Raw genomic sequence first — 17440 nt, forward strand, 5'->3', positions numbered from 1 at the left:
CAAATTTCAACCTTTTTATTTTTCGACATAACTAGTTTCCATATCATAATTGACATGCGCAGAACACATTATTTGATTCTGCGCATGTCAATTATGATATAGTAACCAGTTATGTCCAAAAATTATAGGGGTCAAAATTTCGCTATTTTTTGAAAATTTCCCTGTACTTTAGTACATAGATTTTTTCAAAACCAAATTTCAACCTTTTTATTTTTCGACATAACTAGTTTCTATATCATAATTGACATGCGCAGAACACATTATTTGATTCTGAGCATGTAAATTATGATATAGTAACCGTTATGTCCAAAAATTATAGTGGTCAAAATTTCGTTATTTTTTGAAAATTTCCCTGTACTATAGTACATGGATTTTTTCAAAACCAAATTTCAACCTTTTTATTTTTCGACATAACTAGTTTCCATATCATAATTGACATGCGCAGAACACATTTTTTTTCTGCGTATGTCAATTATGATATAGTAACCAGTTATGTCCAAAAATTATAGGGGTCAAAATTTTGCTATTTTTTGAAAATTTCCCTTAACCATAGTACATGGATTTTTTCAAAACCAAATTTCAACCTTTTTATTTTTCGACATAACTAGTTTCCATATCATAATTGACATGCGCAGAACACATTATTTGATTCTGCGCATGTCAATTATGATATAGTAACCAGTTATGTCCAAAAATTATAGGGGTCAAAATTTCGCTATTTTTTGAGAATTTCCTTGTACTATAGTACATGGATTTTTTCAAAACCAAATTTCAACCTTTTTATTTTTCGACATAACTAGTTTCCATATCATAATTGACATGCGCATAACACATTATTTGATTCTGCGCATGTCAATTATGATATAGTAACCAGTTATGTCCAAAAATTATAGGGGACAAAATTTCGCTATTTTTTGAAAATTTCCCTGATAGTACATGGATTTTTTCAAAACCAAATTTCAACCTTTTTACCCTGTACTATAGTACATGGGTTTTTTCAAAACCAAATTTCAACCTTTTTATTTTTCGACATAACTAGTTTCCATATCATAATTGACATGCGCAGAACACATTATTTGATTCTGCGCATGTCAATTATGATATAGTAACTAATTATGTCCAAAAATTATAGGGGTCAAAATTTCGCTATTTTTTTAAAATTTCCCTGTACTATAGTAGGCCTACATGGATTTTTTCAAAGCCAAATTTCAACCTTTTTATTTTTCGACATAACTAGTTTCCATATCTTAATTGACATGCGCAAGACACATTATTTGATTCTGCGCATGTCAATTATGATATAGTAACCAGTTATGTCCAAAAATTATAGGGGTCAAAATTTCGTTATTTTTTAAAAATTTCCCTGTAGGCCTACATGGATTTTTTCAAAACCAAATTTCAACCTTTTAATTGTTCGACATAACTAGTTTCCATATCATAATTGACATGCGTAGAACACATTATTTGATTCTGCGCTTGTCAATTATGATATAGTAACCAGTTATGTCCAAAAATTATAGGGGTCAAAATTTCGCTATTTTTTGAAAATTTCCCTGTACTTTAGTACATAGATTTTTTCAAAACCAAATTTCAACCTTTTTATTTTTCGACATAACTAGTTTCCATATCTTAATTGACATGCCCAGAACACATTATTTGATTCTGCACATGTCAATTATGATATAGTAACCAGTTATGTCCAAAAATTATAGGGGTCAAAATTTCGCTATTTTTTGAAAATTTCCCTGTACTATAGTACATGGATTCTTTCAAAACCAAATTTCAACCTTTTTATTTTTCGACATAACTAGTTTCCATATCATAATTGACATGCGCAGAACACATTATTTGATTCTGCGCATGTCAATTATGATATAGTAACTAGTTATGTCCAAAAATTATAGGGGTCAAAATTTCGCTATTTTTTGAAAATTTCCCTGTACTATAGTAGGCCTACATGGATTTTTTCAAAACCAAATTTCAACCTTTTTATTTTTCGACATAACTAGTTTCCATATCTTAATTGACATGCGCAAGACACATTATTTGATTCTGCGCATGTCAATTATGATATAGTAACCAGTTATGTCCAAAAATTATAGGGGTCAAAATTTCGTTATTTTTAAAAAATTTCCCTGTAGGCCTACATGGATTTTTTCAAAACCAAATTTCAACCTTTTAATTGTTCGACATAACTAGTTTCCATATCATAATTGACATGCGTAGAACACATTATTTGATTCTGCGCTCGTCAATTATTATATAGTAACCAGTTATGTCCAAAAATTATAGGGGTTAAAATTTCGCTATTTTTAAAAATTTCCCTGTACTATAGTACATGGATTTTTTCAAAACCAAATTTCAACCTTTTTATTTTTCGACATAACTAGTTTCCATATCATAATTGACATGCGCAGAACACATTATTTGATTCTGCGCATGTCAATTATGATATAGTAACCAGTTATGTCCAAAAATTATAGGGGTCAAAATTTCGCTATTTTTTGAAAATTTCTCTGTACTTTAGTACATAGATTTTTTCAAAACTAAATTTCAACCTTTTTATTTTTTGATATAACTAGTTTCCATATCTTAATTGACATGCGCAGAACACATTATTTGATTCTGCACATGTCAATTATGATATAGTAACCAGTTATGTCAAAAAATTATAGGGGTCAAAATTTCGCTATTTTTTCAAAATTTCCCTGTACTATAGTACATGGATTCTTTCAAAACCAAATTTCAACCTTTTTATTTTTCGACATAACTAGTTTCCATATCATAATTGACATACGCAGAACACATTATTTGATTCTGCGCATGTCAATTATGATATAGTAACTAGTTATGTCCAAAAATTATAGGGGTCAAAATTTCGCTATTTTTTAAAAATTTCCCTGTACTATAGTACATGGATTCTTTCAAAACCAAATTTCAACCTTTTTATTTTTCGACATAACTAGTTTCCATATCATAATTGACATACGCAGAACACATTATTTGATTCTGCGCATGTCAATTATGATATAGTAACTAGTTATGTCCAAAAATTATAGGGGTCAAAATTTCGCTATTTTTTAAAAATTTCCCTGTACTATAGTACATGGTCCTACAACATCATATGTTAGCATATTTTAAATAAAGTACAGATACCAATATGTTTCATGATTTTTTTTTACCATAAAAAATTATGGGCAGGCAAACAGAAGCATTTCACAGTACATTAAGAAATCAATAGAAGAATGCAATATGTATAATAAAATTAGAAACTACAGATAAAAGAAAAGAAAATGCAAATATATAATTACCTCTTTCTATATAAATAATATGTCATCTAAAATTTGTTAATTAAATTACGGTTCAGAAATGTCAAAGAAATAAAACTTGGCACCAAAACAATCAATGATCAAATGTGTACAGACAGTGTAAACATAATTTAAAGTGAAACTAAATCTAACGATGGAAGACCTTATATCTGCATAGATTTTTGGACAATGAACAATGTGTAATACAATATGATCAAATCAAATTAATAAATATTTTAGATATATTGGGAATTTTAATTACAATAAAAACTAATCTATGCCAAATAGAGAACATATTCTAATAAGTTTTTGATGATGATCTTCCACAAAATAAGAATTAACAAATGATGGGTTACATAAAAATAATTGGGCTTTTAGTTAGCACTCAACAAACAAGCTTGTTCAGTTAAAGTTAATTAACATTTACTACAGTATTTTAATGAAAGAAGTATCCCAACAGATTTTCTGTTTAGCACAAAGTTTCCAAATTGATAAATATCACATTTGTCGCAATTTATAACAATTGGGGCAGTCGAGATGAGTCGCATCTTACCACAGTGATCTTACTCAGAAACATTGACCTGTAAAAACTTATTTAATATAATTACCACTATGGTAAAATAAACCATCTTTTTGCTCTATCAAAAAAATAAATATACTTTATTTTATGATAATAAAAGTAGTAATTTCATTTGTATATAAACTGAAAACTATAAATTATTTATCTATGTAAAATGTCAAATCTGACTAGCTATTATAATAAAGCAAAAGTTTCTCATCAAAAACTATTTCACTATCTCACTATATACAATAATAACTAAATCATAAAGAATTATACGAATACAATTTTATTAGTCAATGAATGTATATAAATTACACTATAGCAAATAAACATAATTGTAAATCATTGGATGAAATCCTGCATTCTTTCACGACATTCAAACAAGACAGAGTCTCCTTAATTTACATATTACAAATAACGTAACGTTCACAATGTATAAATACATATCAAAAGCCATATATTATTCTGCAATAAAACCAGCCTACTTCACCAGAAACATCAATCCTTTTTTTCTCTTAAAAAGTATTAAAAAACCACCGCTTGAGAACAGTATATGCTTTGAGCAATGTAATAATATATGTTCTCTTTCTTACAAATATCACAATTTATACATAAATATTACATAATGATGTTCACTGGTGACAATATAAAAAGACAAACTTGTCTACTCTAGCGCCCTCTATTTGCCATAAAACTTCTTGTTGAGGAGGAAAATGAGCAAATTAACATTGACCTTTGCCCTACTGAACATTTTCATAACTGCAACTCCATCATATTGTAACTGTAACAAATCCTGTTAAAAAACAAAAAAATAGATAAAAAGATAGAAACCATATTTTATCCGTTATTAAATTAAATTTAATCAAAATATGATTAATACTTACAGAGAATACAATTTGTACAGTGTCCATCTTCACCCCAAGAAAGTGGGCGGTCACTTCAAATGTACCGGCTAATGCCACTGGTGAGATTTCAAATAGAACATTCTTGAATCTAAATACAAACAAAAAACAAATCAATTTAAATTAAAACAGTATTATGATGAATAAACAACAATGATAGATAAATAATAAAGAAAGATAAGAAAATAACTTAGTGCTCACAACAACAACAACAAATTTATTTTTTAATACCCGTCAATATCCATGGGACAGGAAGAATTGATTGAAATCAAAAATACAAAGGAAGGAAAAAATTTTTAAAAAAGCTGAGATTTTAGCTTTCAACATTTCAGTTTTGTTTTTAGAAATGTAGAATTTAAAATTATATGTGCAGAAACATTAACTACTACTAATGATTGTGATATGAACACATATTTAAACAAATGTATTGAGGGTGATCCATGACAGTAAATGCTGTAGGGTTTCAATAAATCAATATAAAAAGAGGAAACTAAAGAAAAATTCATGCAAACTTACTGATTTTCTGATAAACCTTCGATTTCTAAGATGATCCCCTTCTCATGAAGTCTAGCACCTGTGTACTTAATTGCCTCATTTTTCTTTTTGGACTCTTTAGACTTCCTTTAAAATAAAACAATTTGAAATTAATCAATTATATGTATTTAGATTAGATAATACATAATATAATTATCAACTGAACATAGAATCACTATAGTACATCAACTTTCAGTAGAGAAAGCATTGTCAGTAGGGCTTACACAGGTGAACTCTGTTATGTGACCTCTCTCATGTGACCTGGGCTGGCCTTTGTATTTTGTTTTATATTGGATAATTATTTTTTGTGGTACAGTATATTCCTCCTTAAGTTGTTACCATTTGTGAGGCAATGTTGGCAAGTTAATTTATAAGACTGTTAGGACTGTACTGAATATTCATAGAGACAATCAGGACTGTACTGAATATTCATAAAGACTGTTAGGACTGTACTGAATATTCATAAAGACAATCAGGACTGTACTGAATATTCATAAAGACTGTTAGGACTGTACTGAATATTCATAAAGACTGTCAGGACTGTACTGAATATTCATAAAGACAATCAGGACTGTACTGAATATTCATAAAGACTGTTAGGACTGTACTGAATATTCATAAAGACTGTTAGGACTGTACTGAATATTCATAAAGACTGTCAGGACTGTACTGAATATTCATAAAGACTGTTAGGACTGTACTGAATATTCATAAAGACTGTTAGGACTGTACTGAATATTCATAAAGACTGTCAGGACTGTACTGAATATTCATAAAGACTGTTAGGACTGTACTGAATATTCATAAAGACTGTTAGGACTGTACTGAATATTCATAAAGACTGTCAGGACTGTACTGAATATTCATAAAGACTGTTAGGACTGTACTGAATATTCATAAAGACTGTTAGGACTGTACTGAATATTCATAAAGACTGTTAGGACTGTACTGAATATTCATAAAGACTGTTAGGACTGTACTGAATATTCATAAAGACTGTTAGGACTGTACTGAATATTCATAAAGACTGTTAGGACTGTACTGAATATTCATAAAGACTGTCAGGACTGTACTGAATATTCATAGAGACTGTCAAGACTGTACTGAATATTCATAGAGACTGTCAGGACTGTACTGAATATTCATAGAGACTGTCAGGACTGTACTGAATATTCATAAAGACTGTCAGGACTGTACTGAATATTCATAGAGACTGTTAGGACTGTACTGAATATTCATAAAGACTGTCAGGACTGTACTGAATATTCATAAAGACTGTTAGGACTGTACTGAATATTCATAAAGACTGTTAGGACTGTACTGAATATTCATAAAGACTGTTAGGACTGTACTGAATATTCATAAAGACTGTCAGGACTGTACTGAATATTCATAAAGACTGTTAGGACTGTACTGAATATTCATAAAGACTGTTAGGACTGTACTGAATATTCATAAAGACTGTTAGGACTGTACTGAATATTCATAAAGACTGTCAGGACTGTACTGAATATTCATAGAGACTGTCAGGACTGTACTGAATATTCATAAAGACTGTCAGGACTGTACTGAATATTCATAGAGACTGTTAGGACTGTACTGAATATTCATAAAGACTGTCAGGACTGTACTGAATATTCATAAAGACTGTCAGGACTGTACTGAATATTCATAGAGACTGTTAGGACTGTACTGAATATTCATAGAGACTGTCAGGACTGTACTGAATATTCATAAAGACTGTCAGGACTGTACTGAATATTCATAGAGACTGTTAGGACTGTACTGAATATTCATAAAGACTGTCAGGACTGTACTGAATATTCATAAAGACTGTCAGGACTGTACTGAATATTCATAGAGACTGTTAGGACTGTACTGAATATTCATAAAGACTGTCAGGACTGTACTGAATATTCATAGAGACTGTCAGGACTGTACTGAATATTCATAAAGACTGTCAGGACTGTACTGAATATTCATAGAGACTGTCAGGACTGTACTGAATATTCATAAAGACTGTCAGGACTGTACTGAATATTCATAAAGACTGTCAGGACTGTACTGAATATTCATAGAGACTGTTAGGACTGTACTGAATATTCATAAAGACTGTCAGGACTGTACTGAATATTCATAAAGACTGTCAGGACTGTACTGAATATTCATAGAGACTGTTAGGACTGTACTGAATATTCATAGAGACTGTTAGGACTGTACTGAATATTCATAAAGACTGTTAGGACTGTACTGAATATTCATAAAGACTGTTAGGACTGTACTGAATATTCATAAAGACTGTCAGGACTGTACTGAATATTCATAAAGACTGTCAGGACTGTACTGAATATTCATAGAGACTGTTAGGACTGTACTGAATATTCATAAAGACTGTCAGTACTGTACTGAATATTCATAAAGACTGTCAGGACTGTACTGAATATTCATAAAGACTGTTAGGACTGTACTGAATATTCATAAAGACTGTCAGGACTGTACTGAATATTCATAAAGACTGTCAGGACTGTACTGAATATTCATAAAGACTGTCAGTACTGTACTGAATATTCATAAAGACTGTCAGGACTGTACTGAATATTCATAAAGACTGTCAGGACTGTACTGAATATTCATAAAGACTGTCAGGACTGTACTGAATATTCATAAAGACTGTCAGGACTGTACTGAATATTCATAAAGACTGTCAGGACTGTACTGAATATTCATAGAGACTGTAGGGACTGTACTGAATATTCATAGAGACTGTCAGTACTGTACTGAATATTCATAAAGACTATCAGGACTGTACTGAATATTCATAAAGACTGTTAGTACTGTACTGAATATTCATAAAGACTGTCAGGACTGTACTGAATATTCATAGAGACTGTTAGGACTGTACTGAATATTCATAAAGACTGTCAGGACTGTACTGAATATTCATAAAGACTGTTAGGACTGTACTGAATATTCATAGAGACTGTTAGGACTGTACTGAATATTCATAAAGACTGTCAGTACTGTACTGAATATTCATAAAGACTGTTAGGACTGTACTGAATATTCATAAAGACTGTTAGGACTGTACTGAATATTCATAGAGACTGTCAGGACTGTACTGAATATTCATAGAGACTGTCAGGACTGTACTGAATATTCATAAAGACTGTTAGGACTGTACTGAATATTCATAAAGACTGTTAGGACTGTACTGAATATTCATAAAGACTGTTAGGACTGTACTGAATATTCATAAAGACTGTTAGGACTGTACTGAATATTCATAAAGACTGTTAGGACTGTACTGAATATTCATAAAGACTGTTAGGACTGTACTGAATATTCATAAAGACTGTCAGGACTGTACTGAATATTCATAGAGACTGTTAGGACTGTACTGAATATTCATAAAGACTGTCAGTACTGTACTGAATATTCATAAAGACTGTCAGGACTGTACTGAATATTTATAGAGACTGTTAGGACTGTACTGAATATTCATAAAGACTGTCAGTACTGTACTGAATATTCATAAAGACTATCAGGACTGTACTGAATATTCATAAAGACTGTTAGGACTGTACTGAATATTCATAAAGACTGTTAGGACTGTACTGAATATTCATAGAGACTGTTAGGACTGTACTGAATATTCATAAAGACTGTTAGGACTGTACTGAATATTCATAGAGACTGTTAGGACTGTACTGAATATTCATAAAGACTGTTAGGACTGTACTGAATATTCATAAAGACTGTTAGGACTGTACTGAATATTCATAGAGACTGTCAGGACTGTACTGAATATTCATAAAGACTGTCAGGACTGAACTGAATATTCATAAAGACTGTTAGGACTGTACTGAATATTCATAAAGACTGTTAGGACTGTACTGAATATTCATAAAGACTGTCAGGACTGTACTGAATATTCATAAAGACTGTCAGGACTGTACTGAATATTCATAAAGACTGTTAGGACTGTACTGAATATTCATAAAGACTGTTAGGACTGTACTGAATATTCATAAAGACTGTCAGGACTGTACTGAATATTCATAAAGACTGTTAGGACTGTACTGAATATTCATAAAGACTGTTAGGACTGTACTGAATATTCATAAAGACTGTCAGGACTGTACTGAATATTCATAAAGACTGTCAGGACTGTACTGAATATTCATAAAGACTGTTAGGACTGTACTGAATATTCATAAAGACTGTCAGTACTGTACTGAATATTCATAGAGACTGTCAGGACTGTACTGAATATTCATAGAGACTGTCAGGACTGTACTGAATATTCATAAAGACTGTTAGGACTGTACTGAATATTCATAAAGACTGTTATGACTGTACTGAATATTCATAAAGACTGTCAGGACTGTACTGAATATTCATAAAGACTGTTAGGACTGTACTGAATATTCATAAAGACTGTCAGTACTGTACTGAATATTCATAGAGACTGTCAGTACTGTACTGAATATTCATAGAGACTGTCAGGACTGTACTGAATATTCATAAAGACTGTTAGGACTGTACTGAATATTCATAAAGACTGTTAGGACTGTACTGAATATTCATAAAGACTGTCAGGACTGTACTGAATATTCATAAAGACTGTTAGGACTGTACTGAATATTCATAAAGACTGTCAGTACTGTACTGAATATTCATAGAGACTGTTAGGACTGTACTGAATATTCATAAAGACTGTTAGGACTGAACTGAATATTCATAGAGACTGTTAGGACTGTACTGAATATTCATAGAGACATTCAGGACTGTACTGAATATTCATAGAGACTGTTAGGACTGTACTGAATATTCATAAAGACTGTTAGGACTGTACTGAATATTCATAAAGACTGTTAGGACTGTACTGAATATTCATAGAGACTGTCAGGACTGTACTGAATATTCATAGAGACTGTCAGGACTGTACTGAATATTCATAGAGACTGTCAGGACTGTACTGAATATTCATAAAGACTGTCAGGACTGTACTGAATATTCATAGAGACTGTAGGGACTGTACTGAATATTCATAGAGACTGTCAGTACTGTACTGAATATTCATAAAGACTATCAGGACTGTACTGAATATTCATAAAGACTGTTAGTACTGTACTGAATATTCATAAAGACTGTCAGGACTGTACTGAATATTCATAGAGACTGTTAGGACTGTACTGAATATTCATAAAGACTGTCAGGACTGTACTGAATATTCATAAAGACTGTTAGGACTGTACTGAATATTCATAGAGACTGTTAGGACTGTACTGAATATTCATAAAGACTGTTAGGACTGTACTGAATATTCATAAAGACTGTTAGGACTGTACTGAATATTCATAAAGACTGTTAGGACTGTACTGAATATTCATAGAGACTGTCAGTACTGTACTGAATATTCATAAAGACTGTTAGGACTGTACTGAATATTCATAAAGACTGTTAGGACTGTACTGAATATTCATAAAGACTGTTAGGACTGTACTGAATATTCATAGAGACTGTCAGGACTGTACTGAATATTCATAGAGACTGTCAGGACTGTACTGAATATTCATAAAGACTGTTAGGACTGTACTGAATATTCATAAAGACTGTTAGGACTGTACTGAATATTCATAAAGACTGTTAGGACTGTACTGAATATTCATAAAGACTGTCAGGACTGTACTGAATATTCATAGAGACTGTCAGGACTGTACTGAATATTCATAGAGACAATCAGGACTGTACTGAATATTCATAAAGACTGTCAGGACTGTACTGAATATTCATAAAGACTGTCAGTACTTTACTGAATATTCATAGAGACTGTAGGGACTGTACTGAATATTCATGAGGACTGTACTGAATATTCATAAAGACTGTCAGAATATTCATAAAGACTGTCAGGATTGCAGTACTGAATATTCATAAAGACTATCAGGACTGTACTGAATATTCATAAGACTGTCAGGATTGCAGTACTCAGGACTGTACTTGATATTCATAAAGACTGACGGGACTGTACTGAATATTTATAAGACTGTCGGGACTGTACTGAATATTTATGAATACTGTCGTGACTGTACTGAATATTTATGAATACTGTCGTGACTGTACTGAATATTTATGAATACTGTCGGGACTGTACTGAATATTCATAAAGACTTTCGGGACTGTAAATATTACTCACTTTGTTTTTGTTTGTAGATTCAGCATGCACGTTTCAATGTATTTGTTATAAAAGTCTATCTGTTCTTGATAGAATCCTGACTTTGATTCAAGACCATTCATAGTTGCACGCAGTTTCAACAACTCTTGTTTTCGTTGATTGCGGTATCTTCTTTGGTTACGGATATCCTGAAATTAAGCATGAAAAAGAAAACGCTAGAATAATGAATGAAATGATACCTGTATCTGCCAGTATTGGCCAGTCAAAATATTCTTATATACTGTTTAGCAAGCAATATATAGCTATTAGGAATTAAAAGGTAGCAAGACAAGATAGTTAATTCATTTCAAACCAACAGTGTCCAAATTAAAACAAAATTATATTATCATCTTCCACACTGTTCATAACTGAATCATAATCACTTGCCACATTTTTGTTATATAAATATAAATATATATATGTATACATCTTTACATAAAACAATACAATGAAATTGACAGACACCACTAGATATCAAGTGACTCACATGAGCGATTGAAGTCACCATGGCTTGGTAGTTATCACTTGATGAAACATGTTTAGCCTCCTCTAGAGTTGCCAGGTTCTTTTCAATTTTCCTCTTAATTGATTCTAACGGTAATCTGTGAATAACAAAGAGTAAATATGAATATAATAGACAGAATCACAGCATTTCAGTTAAGGCTATGATATCAAATCAACGAAATAATCCTGTCTTTCTTTCAGAAAACATTAGAATAAACTCTCCCAAAGGCAGGCACCATTGGGCTGTACCAAATGTATGGGAAAGTATTTGGGAGAATATTGATTATTCAGGGAGTCTTGTTTCTGTGTACAGGAGTTCTATCCAAACCTATGGAAAGACAAGTTCTATCCAAACCAATGGTAAGACAAGTTCTATCCAAACCAATAGAAAGACAAGTTCTATTCAAACCAATGGTAAGACAAGCTCTATCCAAACCAATGGAAAGACAAGTTCTATCCAAACCAAATGGAAAGACAAGTTCTATCCAAAGCAATGGAAAGACAAGTTCTATCCAAACCAATGGAAAGACAAGTTCTACCAAAACCAATGGTAAGACAAGCTCTATCCAAACCAATGGAAAGACAAGTTCTATCCAAACCAATGAAAAGACAAGTTCTATCCAAACCAATGGTAAGACAAGTTCTATCCAAACCACTGGAAAGATAAGTTCTATCCAAACCAATGAAAAGACAAGTTCTATCCAAACCAATGAAAAGACAAGTTCTATCCAAACCAATAGAAAGACAAGTTCTATCCAAACCAATAGAAAGACAAGTTTTATCCAAACTAATGGAAAGACAAGTTCTATCCAAAGCAAAGGAAAGACAAGTTCTATCCAAACCAATGGAAAGACAAGTTCTATCCAAACCAATTGAAAGAAAGTTCTATCTTAACCAAAGGAAAGACGAGTTCTATCCAAACCAATGGAAAGACAAGTTCTATCCAAAGCAAAGGAAAGACAAGTTCTATCCAAACCAATTGAAAGACAAGTTCTATCCAAACCAATGGAAAGACAAGTTTTATATCCAAACCAATGGAAAGACAAGTTCTATCCAAACCAATGGAAAGACAAGTTCTATCCAAACCAATGGAATGACAAGTTCTATCCAGACCAATGGAAAGACAAGTTCTATCCAGACCAATGGAAAGACAAGTTCTATCCAAACCAATGGAAAGACAAGTTCTATCCAAACCAATGGAATGACAAGTTCTATCCAAACCAATGGAATGACAAGTTCTATCCAAACCAATGGAAAGACAAGTTCTATTCAAACCAATGGAAAGACAAGTTTTATTCAAAGCAATGGAAAGACAAGCTCTATCCAAACCAATGGAAAGACAAGTTCTATCCAAAGCAATGGAAAGACAAGTTCTATCCAAACCAATGGAAAGACAAGTTCTATCCAAACCAAATGGAATGACAAGTTCTATCCATACCAATGGAAAGACAAATTCTATTCAAACCAATGGAAAGACAAGTTCTATCCAAACCAAATGGAAAGACAAGTTCTATCCAAAGCAATGGAAAGACAAGTTCTATCCAAAGCAATGGTGAGACAAGTTCTATCCAAACCAATGGTGAGACAAGTTCTATCCAAAGCAAAGGAAAGACAAGTTCTATCCAAACCAATGGTGAGACAAGTTCTATCCAAAGCAATGGTGAGACAAGTTCTATCCAAACCAATGGTGAGACAAGTTCTATCCAAAGCAAAGGAAAGACAAGTTCTATCCAAACCAATGGAAAGACAAGTTCTATCCAAACCAAATGGAATGACAAGTTCTATCCAAACCAATGGAAAGACAAGTTCTATCCAAACCAATGGAAAGACAAGTTCTATCCAAAGCAATGGAAAGACAAGTTCTATCCAAAGCAATGGTGAGACAAGTTCTATCCAAACCAATGGTGAGACAAGTTCTATCCAAAGCAAAGGAAAGACAAGTTCTATCCAAACCAATGGAAAGACAAGTTCTATCCAAACCAATGGAAAGACAAGTTCTATCCAAAGCAATGGTGAGACAAGTTCTATCCAAACCAATTGAAAGACAAGTTCTATCCAAACCAATGGAAAGACAAGTTCTATCCAAAGCAAAGGAAAGACAAGTTCTATCCAAAGCAATGGAAAGACAAGTTCTATCCAAACCAATTGAAAGACAAGTTCTATCCAAACCAATGGAAAGACAAGTTCTATCCAAACCAATGGAAAGACAAGTTCTATCCAAACCAATGGAAAGACAAGTTCTATCCAAACCAATGGAAAGACAAGTTCTATCCAAACCAATGGAAAGACAAGTTCTATCCAAACCAATGGAAAGACAAGTTCTATCCAAACCAATGGAAAGACAAGTTAAGTGTATATAAAAAAAACTCACTTGCTATCGTGGAGTACAGACATTGTACGTTGTAATTTATCGTCATCTTTTGTTGCTTTTTCATCTTGTTTTACTCGTTTGCTTACTAGTGCAATATGTTCATCTTCCTGTGAAACAATTCATTGAATGTTGAGAATTTTTTCCTTGGTTTATAAATATATAAACAAATTTAAAATGATTTAGGTTGATTAAACCAGACTCTAAATCCAAATGTGAAAATCTAACCTGCTCTTCAGTTGCAGGTGTCTTAAGCACCTGTGGAACAGTTTCTCCTGGTTGAACTCGAATAACATCCACTAAGAGCCTTTTGGTCCTGCCAAAGAAAAAAAACCTTAAATAATGCTCACGATGGTTTATATGTGGCAGTATTCCTAAGTCACAGGCTCATGCAAACATTCAGCAATGTTTGTTGTCCAAATTTTCCTATCGAATTGTATACCACTTTAAAGAAATTTAATAATACTAAAGCTCAGTCTACCTATCAAACTTTATGTTAAAATGTGCCCATATATAGACATGATGATGGGCATATCACCACCATACGTTGCAGGGACAAGCCAGATCAGTCGCCTGTCGCAAAATTTAATTTTGAGATAATATTATCTTATTATGCAGCTAATTATCTGTTTTATAATGGTAAAAAAATTATTGTAATTCGAACGTTAGATTTAATCGATAAAATATGAAAAAAAAAATGTTTTTGTCAACATGATTTTGACTATTCTAGGCTGTATCTCAGTTCAAGGATTACCGACAAGTGACTGGTTTGGCTTGTCCGCGCCACATATTTGGGCAAATCACACTTTTTTTTGGTCAAATTAGTTTGATAGTGTACACAGAGCTTTAGTATTTAGAACAATAACTAGAACATTAAAAGTACAATTTTATCAACTTTACCTGATAAATAATTGTACCATATCTGTATCGTCATCGCCAGCAATTTCAAATTTGTTGGTTAATGTTAATGAGATTTCCGACTTGGCAAGGTTGGTAAGAAGAGCTTCTGCTTGCTGTTCATTGGTGTCCACTGGTGCATGCCCTAAACCCATACATAATGACATTGAAAATAACTACAAAATATTTAAAATAAAAATTCACAAACAAATATTATAAATCTATCACATACAGTACTAAAGTGGGTACCACTATATCAGATAAGCGTATTATAAATACAGGTGTACCACAGGGCTGTGTACTGTCGCCCTTTCTTTTTACTTTATTTACTTATGACTGTGTTACCTACTACAGTAACTGTCACATCGCTAAATTTGCGGATGATACTACCATTGTAGGTCTAATCAATGATGAGTCTAATTATCGCAACCAAGTTAAACGAGTTGTAGACTGGTGTAACGAAAACAATCTGTTCTTGAATGTATCTAAGACTAAAGAAATGGTTGTTGATTTCCGTAAATCACTTAATGTCAAATATCCAATATTTATTAATGGTATATCAGTTGAGTTTGTAGAAGAATTTAAATTCTTGGGTATTTATATTTCAAATGATCTGAAGTGGCATATTAACACACGTAACATTATTAGAAAGGCCCAAAGAAGAATCTACTTCCTACGTAGACTTAAATCATTTGGTATAAACTCTGTAATAATGTCGTCCTTCTATAGGTCAGTTATAGAGAGTGTAATAACGTATTCTTTAACGGTATGGTTCGGTAGCGCTACCGAAAATGAAAAGCGTGACCTAAATAGAATAGTCAAGACCGCATCGCGTATAATTGGATCTACACAACTGCCTTTGGAGAACATATTTTCGGATCGTCTTCTGAAAAAGGCAGTGGCTATCAAAGATGATCATTTTCATCCGGCCTCTAGTATGTTCCAGTTGATGCGCAGCGGTCGGCGATTTCGTTCTATTAAGGCCAATAAGGCACGATTTACAAATAGTTTCTTTCCAGGATCTATTAGAGCCTTAAATATGATGTAGACTTTTTTTTGTAATGTTCTTGTTTTTTGAGTTCGTGTTGTGTACGTTGGATATTGTGCTCCGCCAACAGAGCAAACAGAATTTCTATGTTTTTCCTAAAACAAATGATAATAAATGATACTTGACTTGACTTGACTTGACTATGCCAGCTTTTCTCAAATACAGTTTTCCACAATAATGTTTAAAGCTGTGTCTACACTATCAAACTTTATGTGACAAAAAAATGTGATGTGCCCATATATGGACATGATGATGTCATATCACTACCATATTTGGGCGTATCACTACCATACTTGGGCACATCACAATTTTCACACTAGTTTGATAGTGTAGTCAGAGCTTTATACAGAATATCAAACTACTGAAATCACCTACTAAACTTGGGTTAAGGGCACTTTCAATTTGCAACAACCAACAAGCTAGAAAGTTTGTTATGTCATGTTAATTCATTGTGTACATGCAGAGAAGTTGGGACATGCTTCGTCAGCCTATTCCTTGAAACAGTATTGGTGGGCAGACGATGACCGATGCTTTGGTCGTTGCAAATTCAAAAAGTCAAAAACCACTGCTGAAAATTACATTATATCTACTAGCCTAGGTATTTTTAAGTCAAACTAATTAAATAAAAACTAGCTTGAGGTATGCTTTTAAAATATACAAACTTTTAATTAAGAAACTATTGTAATTTAAATTGTAAGCTTAAACCGAATAAACAAATCCATTATTATTATTAGTAATGTTATAAAACACATTAAAAACTGCAGTTTTCTTTATATATTTTACAGGAAGATTTTGTATCATGGAACATTTGTTATACATGAAATCACATTGAATGAATATTCCTATATTTCAAAGACCACTAATCTAAATTACATTTACAATAATAAACATTGGATACCAGTCATTTAGGAATACCATTTCAATAATACAAAACCTCAAACTCATTAATCAAAACAAATTCAAAGCAAAAAAAAAAAAATTAAATTAAATTAAAACCAACATGCCAACTCCTAAATGTTAAAAACAAATACAACCATCAGTAATAAGGATAACAAATAAATGATTTTAAGGTTACAACATTCCTCATCCATTTATTTAAACAA

The 17440-nt window shown here is 32.3% G+C and overlaps 1 protein-coding gene across 5 annotated transcripts in view; it reads right to left on the reverse strand.

The window, feature by feature from the left end:
• Nucleotides 1-3178: 3178 nt before the first annotated feature.
• Nucleotides 3179-17440, reverse strand: part of LOC140063164 (ras GTPase-activating-like protein IQGAP1) — an 81415-nt gene continuing 67153 nt past the window's right edge. For all 5 annotated transcript variants that reach the window (XM_072109635.1, XM_072109633.1, XM_072109634.1 and 2 more), the window contains 8 exons: nucleotides 15293-15434; nucleotides 14621-14708; nucleotides 14396-14502; nucleotides 12008-12122; nucleotides 11503-11669; nucleotides 5289-5393; nucleotides 4755-4863; nucleotides 3179-4663 (listed from right to left, as the gene is read on the reverse strand). In XM_072109635.1, coding sequence (XP_071965736.1) covers nucleotides 4550-4663; nucleotides 4755-4863; nucleotides 5289-5393; nucleotides 11503-11669; nucleotides 12008-12122; nucleotides 14396-14502; nucleotides 14621-14708; nucleotides 15293-15434 — 947 coding nt within the window. In that variant the 3' untranslated portion in view covers nucleotides 3179-4549. The remainder of the gene's footprint in view (nucleotides 4664-4754; nucleotides 4864-5288; nucleotides 5394-11502; nucleotides 11670-12007; nucleotides 12123-14395; nucleotides 14503-14620; nucleotides 14709-15292; nucleotides 15435-17440) is intronic.

The sequence above is a fragment of the Antedon mediterranea genome, chromosome 11 (assembly GCF_964355755.1).
Source record: "Antedon mediterranea chromosome 11, ecAntMedi1.1, whole genome shotgun sequence".
Lineage (NCBI taxonomy): Eukaryota > Metazoa > Echinodermata > Crinoidea > Comatulida > Antedonidae > Antedon > Antedon mediterranea.